At 46.1% G+C, this 9,521-nt stretch overlaps 1 protein-coding gene and 1 non-coding gene across 2 annotated transcripts; both read right to left on the reverse strand.

Annotated features, from left to right (window-relative positions):
- Nucleotides 1–3,221: 3,221 nt before the first annotated feature.
- On the reverse strand, nt 3,222–3,308 carry TRNAY-GUA (transfer RNA tyrosine (anticodon GUA)). The gene is given in 2 exon segments: nt 3,222–3,257; nt 3,272–3,308. It is a non-coding gene; the product is annotated as a tRNA-Tyr (tRNA).
- A 1,648-nt stretch (nt 3,309–4,956) lies between these two features.
- Nucleotides 4,957–5,848, reverse strand: LOC109764895 (BAG family molecular chaperone regulator 4). The gene has a single exon (XM_020323678.4). It carries the CDS (start codon nt 5,713–5,715, stop codon nt 5,227–5,229), a length of 489 nt encoding a protein of 162 aa, XP_020179267.1. The 5' UTR covers nt 5,716–5,848; the 3' UTR covers nt 4,957–5,226.
- Nucleotides 5,849–9,521: the final 3,673 nt, after the last annotated feature.

Consider the following 9,521-nt stretch of genomic DNA (forward strand, 5'->3'; position numbering starts at 1 on the left):
TTGTCAAATCTTGCAAGGTAGGTTATATCGATGAATACTATTAAAACATTTCTTCATACATTACGAACAATGTGATTTATTTCTGGTTGCATAACATATCTTTGTGGTCTAAACTCTGGAATATGCTTGCAACAATCGAGTTGAAGGAATACTTACTGAATGTTGACAACTTATTCGTAAACTGCATTCTTTTTTATCATTACTACCACCAATGTTTTTCAGATGTACATTTTAATTATTTTTCTCGTTCTCCCATTTACAATGCAAAGAAGTTACAGATTTCAATCGTCCGGAAGTAAATCATTCACTGGTAATTATATATTGCTTTTTGGCTTTAGGAAAAGTACAGCATAATAGTATATAAATACTTCTCAATATTTGTGACCAAATAGAAATGTAAACATTAGAATTGATAGATAGTGTGTCTCTTTGTACATAAAAAATTAACTTACACTGTTTAGTAATGACCGATTGCCATACATGCGTTATTTCAGTCTATTTTTATCATTTCAATTGATTATGTTGTCTCCATGTATGCACAAGGAATTCTATCTCTCTATGAAGAAAATTTCAAAATACACGGGCGCACCGACAGTTTCACTTGTTGGGGAAAACCCTGTAGAAATACTGTGCAGGTATTGACTTTAATTTCTATATTGTAGATATCATGACAGGGTAAATTTTCATCATGGAGATGACTAAGCATGCTTTCTCTCTGTTGTGCACTATTCTTCAGTGCATAATATTGCACCTGACAAGAAAATTTTGAGGGGACTAGAATGCTGCAAGAACCTTTTCTACACCAGCTACACGTCAGCAAGGATCCACTCTCTTGGTATTACATATCCATTGCCCCGGCCTTGTCAAATCTTGCAGGGTAGGTTATATCGATGAATACTATTAAAAACATTTCTTCATACATTACGAACAATGTGATTTATTTCTGGTTGCAGAACATATCTTCGTGGTCTAAACTCTGGAATATGCTTGCAACAATCGAGTTGAAGGAATACTTACTGAATGTTGACAACTTATTCGTAAACTGCATTCTTTTTTATCATTACTACCACCAATGTTTTTCAGATGTACATTTTAATTATTTTTCTCGTTCTCCCATTTACAATGCAAAGAAGTTACAGATTTCTATCGTCCCGAAGTAAATCATTCACTGGTAATTATATATTGCTTTTTGGCTTTAGGAAAAGTACAGCATAATAATATATAAATACTTCTAAATATTTGTGACCAAATAGAAATGTAAACATTAGAATTGATAGATAGTGTGTCTCTTTGTACATAAAAAATTAACTTACACTGTTTAGTAGTGACCGATTGCCATACGTGCGTTATTTCAGTCTATTTTTATCATTTCAATTGATTATGTTGTCTCCATGTATGCACAAGGAATTCTATCTCTCTATGAAGAAAATTTCAAAATACACGGGCGCACCGACAGTTTCACTTGTTGGGGAAAACCCTGTAGAAATATTGTGCAGGTATTGACTTTAATTTCTATATTGTAGATATCACGACAGGGTAAATTTTCATCATGGAGATGACTAAGCATGCTTTCTCTCTGTTGTGCACTATTCTTCAGTGCATAATATTGCACCTCACAAGCAGAATTGAGGGGACTAGAATGCTGCAAGAACTTTCTACACCAGCTACACGTCAGCAAGGATCCACTCTCTTGGTATTACATATCCATTGGCCCGGCCTTGTCAAATCTTGCAGGGTAGGTTATATCAATGAATACTATTAAAAACATTTCTTCATACATTACGAACAATGTGATTTATTTCTGGTTGCATAACATATCTTTGTGGTCTAAACTCTGGAATATGCTTGCAACAATCGAGTTGAAGGAATACTTACTGAATGTTGACAACTTATTCGTAAACTGCATTCTTTTTTATCATTACTACCACCAATGTTTTTCAGATGTACATTTTAATTATTTTTCTCATTCTCCCATTTACAATGCAAAGAAGTTACAGATTTCTATCGTCCGGAAGTAAATCATTCACTGGTAATTATATATTGCTTTTTGGCTTTAGGAAAAGTACAGCATAGTAGTACATAAATAATTCTCAATATTTGTGACCAAATAGAAATGTAAACATTAGAATTGATAGATAGTGTGTCTCTTTGTACATAAAAAATTAACTTACACTGTTTAGTAGTGACCGATTGCCATACATGTGTTATTTCAGTCTATTTTTATCATTTCAATTGATTATGTTGTCTCCATGTATGCACAAGGAATTCTATCTCTCTATGAAGAAAATTTCAAAATACACGGGCGCACCAACAGTTTCACTTGTTGGGGAAAACCCTGTAGAAATATTGTGCAGGTATTGACTTTAATTTCTAATATTGTGCAGGTATTGACTTTAATTTCTATATTGTAGATATCATGACAGGGTAAATTTTCATCATGGAGATGACTAAGCATGCTTTCTCTCTGTTGTGCACTATTCTTCAGTGCATAATATTGCACCTGACAAGAAAATTTTGAGGGGACTAGAATGCTGCAAGAACCTTTTCTACACCAGCTACACGTCAGCAAGGATCCACTCTCTTGGTATTACATATCCATTGGCCCGGCCTTGTCAAATCTTGCAGGGTAGGTTATATCGATGAATACTATTAAAAACATTTCTTCATACATTACGAACAATGTGATTTATTTCTGGTTGCATAACATATCTTTGTGGTCTAAACTCTGGAATATGCTTGCAACAATCGAGTTAAAGGAATACTTACTAAATGTTGACAACTTATTCATAAACTGCATTCTTTTTTATCATTACTACCACCAATGTTTTTCAGATGTACATTTTAATTATTTTTCTCGTTCTTCCATTTACAATGCAAAGAAGTTACATATTTCTATCGTCCGGAAGTAAATCATTCACTGGTAATTATATATTGCTTTTTGGCTTTAGGAAAAGTACAACATAATAATATATAAATACTTCTCAATATTTGTGACCAAATAGAAATGTAAACATTAGAATTGATAGATAGTGTGTCTCTTTGTACATAAAAAATTAACTTACACTGTTTAGTAGTGACCGATTGCCATACATGCGTTATTTCAGTCTATTTTATCATTTCAATTGATTATGTTGTAGATACACGGGCGCACCGACAGTTTCACTTGTTGGGGAAAACCCTGTAGAAATATAAAATGGAAAAGAGATAAAAATTTGTGAAAGTCCGACTTGCCGGATTCGAACCAGCGACCTAAGGATTAAATCTGCATACACTACAGTCCTCCGCTCTACCAACTGAGCTAAAGTCGGAATGTCGTAAAAACCTTCTGTTTCGTTTAGTAACAATTGCGAGCGATTGGATTTACACATCACCGCACATGCTAACTGCCTAGATCTAAACGGCTTTTATATTTCTTTACATAGGGAGCACTGTACTGACTGAAATTAGTTCTCAAAATGGCTTCCCGAGCAAATTGAACACGGAGAGTTTGTTTCTCATACGATTTGCAGATAGTTTTTGTGCACAACATCTGTTAAAAAAATAATCTCTGCTTCACAAATTTTACCGGCTCCGAATGCTCGTCACTCGTCAGGCAGCCCAAGCTTCGTCGTCACTACCCGTCAGCGCAGCACAGTAGCAGGGTCCAAGGGCCGACAGACGGGGTACGCCACGCACATGGCGCCACACGTACGCGGCCGCGGCGCCGACCTGCCGGGCGCTCGGGACCGCGGCGGCCGGCCGACGTGCCGCAGATAGCGCGGAGTCGGATAAGCCAGCCGCGGGGACGGGCCTGGGATCGCGCCGGGCGCATGCATTGAAGCCACTGCCCCCTCTTCCCGGCACGAGTTCAGGGGACCTGGGTGCGTGCTCGACAGCGCCATCTCAGCTGCAGATACATGATGCATGCCCCTCCCCTGACCTCCGCTGGATATTACCATCTGTCGCCGTCCGATCGCGCGTCGCTGTCTACATATGATCCGAGCTGTGGTCGATCCACACCTCGGCTCGATCAGCCGTCGACGTATTTAATTCCGGCGATGAAATATTCTCTTTCTCTGAAGAATAATTTTCTAAACTCCAGGCTCAGCTGCCGCCGCTTGACTCTGCTCTGAAGTACTGCGGTACAATCTCGTCAGGCTAAAGCTTTTCAACTGCAACCGCACCACCAGGAAACGGGTGCAGAGGACAGTAGAAACAGCTAGCTAGCAGTGCCTGGATGGAACACGTACGGTGAAATTTTGGCGAGAGGCGAGCCGCCGGCCGGCCGGCCTCTGATTCCCGGGGCAGTTACCGGAAACCGTAAGAGCAGCTAGCATTATGCTCCGGTTTCGTAGCACTAACGATTGCATACCATGATCCACCCAACGTTTTCGTCAGTGGTCGGTGGGTGCTGCGGAGTAGTTCCGGCCGGTGAGCTGCCCGTTAAAGCAGGCCAGCTTTTGTCCGGGCGAGCTGGCGGTTACATGTTTGGTAACCGTAAACCTGCTCTGCCGATTGCCATAGGTCAATTTTGACATGAAGAATGGATGTACATCAGTGTACATGCTGGTGGAGAAAATTGCTACAAGTAGATAGTACTCCCAATTCGCACTGTACATATTCCACCAGCACTGTTCATGGAGTATGCACTAGCACAGTGTGAATTGTCCTGCTGATTCTGTCAGACTGTAGTATGTGTAGCGTAATGTGAACTGTATTGCTAATTTCGTCAGAAGAATATGCACACGAATAGACTGCATGAGAGGTTATATGTAGCGTAGTGTGAACTGTATTGCTAATTTTGTCGCAAGAATGTAGACGAGCCAGCAACAAGGAATGAGCACACGCATGTTCTCACACTTTTATACGCAACATAATCACTGTCATTGTCTCCTTATATACTCCCCGTTTCTAAATATAAGTCTTTTAAGAGATTTCACTATAGACTACATACAGAGCAAAATGAGTGAACGTATACTCTAAAAGGCGTCTATATACATCCGAATATAGTCCTTATAGTGAAATCTCTAAAAAGACTTATATTTAGAAACGGAGGGAGTACAAATTAGAGTAATTTACAACATGTACTGTACTGTATTGTATCCTAACGTTGCACATGTTTCGATTCAACCGGCCGAATCTGAAGAAAGAAATGAACGCTGCTAACACTCGGTTAACACACCTAGCAGATCATCGCCCAAACAAACCGCGAGAACGGCCGGCGGCAAGAGGGGTGTGGGTTCTATGCTAGACTTGGATGAAGGAATGGCAGGGCACACCCATGAGCTGCGCGAGGGTGGTGGACCGGAGCTTCCTCTCGGTGACGGCGGGGTCCTCCAGGAGCAGCACCTTGTCCTTGTCCTGCACGCCGGCCATGTGCAGGTGGTCGCCGTCGTCCCGCTCCCGGCCACGGTATAGCAGCCGCTGCTCCCTGGGCCACAGCCCGGTGGCCAGCGACAGCAGCACCTTGAGGTCGCCGAAGGTGGCGGTGGCGTCGATGGACACGTCGTGCTGCCACGCGCCGCCGGCGGTGCAGACCTTCACCAGGATGGCCTCGACCACGGCGTCGTCGTCCGGCCCCCGGCGCTTCTGCACGAGCATCCCGCCCGGGCGCACCTCCCACTCGATCCTCTCGTGCTCGGCCACCATGGCGCACATGTCCACCCCGCCGATGCCGCCCGCCGTGCTCCTCGACCGGCTCCTGAACAGCCTCCTCGGGCTGGGAATCTTCACCATCTCCTCCTCTGCGCGCGCCCTCTGTTTCTCTCTGCCTGCCTCGTGTGTGTGTGCGTGATGATGGATGGTCGATGATGGATAGCTAGCTGCTCTCTGGGTGTTGTGGTGCGTGAGGCTTAATGGAGAGATGGTTGGGATTTTAAAGGGGGAGAAGGCGTTGGGGATGAGGACAAGGTCGGCAGTCGCGACAGAGACGAGAGCCGTGCACGGGCGCGGGCGCGGGAGCGAAAGGGTTGAATTAAGATATGGGTGGTGACTAGGCGAAGCTTAGCGGGAATAGAGCAGGGTTAATCGAGTATTGTACACGCCGGGTCGCCGCGGGTGAGGCGACACCTGTGTGCTGTTGCTGCGACGGCGAGATCGGCAGCACATGGGGAGGTGGCAACGCGGTCTCCGCCCTGCAACTGTCTGCATGAACGGCGGGGCCCACGGAATCCTCTCAGCAGCTGCAGTTTGGTTTGTTTTGTTGCCGTTTCGTTCCATTTCTTTATTATTACCTGGATCCCAAAAAGTTTATCTTAGGCCTTTTCGAGTACTCCAAGATGTAGAGGTGCTAAGGACGTCACGTAGATAAAAAAGAAATTGATGTGGCAAAGCAATTAAATAGAATAGAGAACATTGTAATGATCTCAGAAAGAAACGGTGCTAAGCACGCGGATCTAGGTAAAATGACTACCACCAATACATGAATGAGTTTAATTATTAAACGATTCCATGAGAGAAGCTTAGCTACAAGATCGAAGCATCTATGCATTGGGAAGGCTACTTGCTAAGGCTTTGAATGCACATAACACCTCATCTAAGCACCCATGCATTCGAAGAGGCCTTAGAACATCTACACCTCAAACCTGTCTTAAATGCCAGGGTGGGCGGACTGGTAGACCGGCCAAAACTAACCCATTCAGGCGTCTCAAACCGGCCTCAAACGTCCGACCTGTTCGGGCCCATCATATCCAGCTCAAATGTAGAGCAGATATGGGGCGGCCTGGACACGTCAACCCGGCCCACAACCGACCCCATGTCGTTCCCATAAAACCCCCAATCCGTCCCTTCTCTGAACCCTAACTCACTCTGCTCCTCTCCCTCGCTTTGTCCCCTCCTCTTCCCTCTTTGATTCCGATCGAACCCGGCGACATGTCAAGCTCCGGCAACCACTTAGGCTCCGACCTCGACGTCGAGGAGGAACTCGCCCTCCGCATTGCGCTGGAGCAGTCGAAGGTGGACACGGGAGGGGGGCAGCTCCGAATCTGCACTGTCGCCGCTCCCGCGTTGGCGTAGCGCGCACGCCGTAGCTGGCCCCTCCCTGCCCGCGCATCTCCGCGAGGGTTGTGCATTCCGTTCCACCCCCGCGCCGTCCCCTTCCCCCGGCGGTCGTGCTCCGCGCGAGCAGCAGTGGGTGCTAGTGCCCGCTTTGCTAGCCGTAGGCGCGTGCAGCCCGCAGCCCGCAGCGAGATGCAGCGGGCAAGGAAGAGGGACGCGGCGGTGCAATCTGTGTGTCACCGCCGCGGGTTGCCGTCGAAGCCCGAGGAGGACGAGCGGCTCCTCGCTTGGGCCTTGGGTTGAGGCTCGCCTCCTACGGCAAAAGAACGTGAAGGCGCTCTGGCTTGCCATCGAACAGTCGGGGCGCGAGGCGGTGGAGGCGGGTCGGGTGGCCAAGCTGAAGCGACAACAGGACATGGCCGTCCGCTAAATGAAGGGGCTCGTCCTCTCCGGCTCCTCGTTCAACGACGGCGACGACCACAACTCCAGCTCCTCCTCCGACCAAGATCCACCACCAGTTGCGGACGCCTACAGCTACGCCGGCGACCGGAAGGGCAAACTCCCGGTGAGGAAGTGGTGATCCCGCTCCTCCTCGTGTATACTATCGTGGTTTAGTTGTTTAAGTTAAGAACTTGTCCGACGATGAACTGTGATGATCTTTTGGATGATGTAGTGAGTTTTATGTGTATTTTGTTGTTCGTTTGATACCGATCTTTTTGTCCTTTGTTTGATCACGTATAGTAGTTCATCATGTTGCATGTGTAGTATAGATATAGGGTGCCGGATATGAGGTACGCGGATGTGCAATCGATTATTTGAGGCATGTCCGATCACTATCCGCGGAAGCATCTGGGCCCGCGCAGGCATTTGAAGGCTCAGATTTGCTGTCCGTAATTGTAGATGCTCTTAGATTTATCTAGATAGAGGTGTACTAATAATAAAACGTGTCTATATATCCGATATCTGCATAAATTTAAGACATTTTTTTGGAACGGAGGGAGTATTACATTGTTCATCCGGACCATAACTAGTGTACCGTATTCTCAGCAGCTTTTTCTCCGGACTGAAGTCTATGTATACTAAAATGAGTTTCATCCCTCTCTTTTTTGGTGGAAAAATGTGTTTTCATCTATATCTACCTTTTTTCAGAAGAGGCTATATATTTATCAAATAACAACATTTCAAGAAAATCCCTAAGAGAAACTTAAATTACAAACCAATTTCGAGTAAATCCACCATCTTTTCCATCCGCACATGCATGTTGGCGCCCCGAAGGATCCACTGACCGGAGAAGAAGACGATGTTGGCTTGACCGTCCGAAGTGGTGGATTGGCTAAATCATCGCTAATTAAATCCAATGCATCGCCCTGGTCCATGTACTTTTCTTCCTTTTGCTACATTTCGTGCGATGTTAGGACTAACACACTAAGTATCCCGCCTAGAGAGTATGTTCTATGAAAAATTATGGGAGTTATGAAAAAAAAACTTACTCCAAAGCTGGAGAAAACATCATTGGGTCATCGTTAGAAGAATCGAAGCGATGGTCGATGAAGGCCTACCTAAAACCCCAAAACAGGGTTAGCTACAGCTCACACCGATCCATCGATTGGCGCCTCCCACATTCCCCACTGATAGAATCAGCGAAGGAGGAGGAGAGTGACGAACTACCGACGGGGGAGGGGTGGAGACAGTCAGACAATGTCGTGGAATTGTCACGGCAGATGTCCTTGAGCTAGGACTTAGTCGTGGAGCCATCGCAACTAGGAAGCTTGAAGGGGTTATGCGGGACAAGAAACACGAGGGTTTATACTGGTTCGGCCCCTTACGGTGAAGGTGAAAGCCTACGTCCAGTTCGAGGTGTTATTGATTAGGGTTACGATCGCCAGGGAGCTAAACAGCTATGCCCGGCTCTCGATCAGATTGTTGTCGCCCCTAAACCGCTGCCGGGTCGTCCCTTTATATAGGGAGGCTGACGCCCAGCAGCCCTTAGAGTCCCGGCCGGCTCATAAGAGTGTCCGGCTCGGACTCTAAACAATACTTGCCTTACACTACAAGCCCACTATAACAATAAAGATTGTACTACGGGCTATAAGCCATCGCCGGGTCTCAGCCCATCTCTGGCCCATTATGTTGAAACTTAGCTCCGGGCTTCTGGCAATGACCCTCAGTGTAACCCGGCTCTCCTGGCGGGTGACTCCCAGGTCTATATCCTCAACATTAGGCCCCAGATTGACTTGAGCCGGCTCGTGTCAAACTTCAACTCTGCCGACAGAAAAAATCTCCGGCTTACCGTTCGTGTGAAGGCCATAACCCGGTGTGACGTCATTCTCCGGACTCCGGATAATCCGCCGTGACGTCATCCTCCATTAAGTCCGTTTTTTACTCCGCCAGATCCGCAACGGATCTCTGCTGTTACTGTCTTTCCGAAAATCGAGGCGCCGTGAGGGGGAGATAACCACGCCGTGGTCTCCTTGAATATCGCGCCCACTTATGACTTGCCTTATAAATAGGCCGGCCCGGCACTCTCTTCTCACACTCTCCTTCTT

Source organism: Aegilops tauschii, chromosome 3, assembly GCF_002575655.3.
Source record: "Aegilops tauschii subsp. strangulata cultivar AL8/78 chromosome 3, Aet v6.0, whole genome shotgun sequence".
NCBI classification, from domain to species: Eukaryota; Viridiplantae; Streptophyta; class Magnoliopsida; order Poales; family Poaceae; genus Aegilops; species Aegilops tauschii.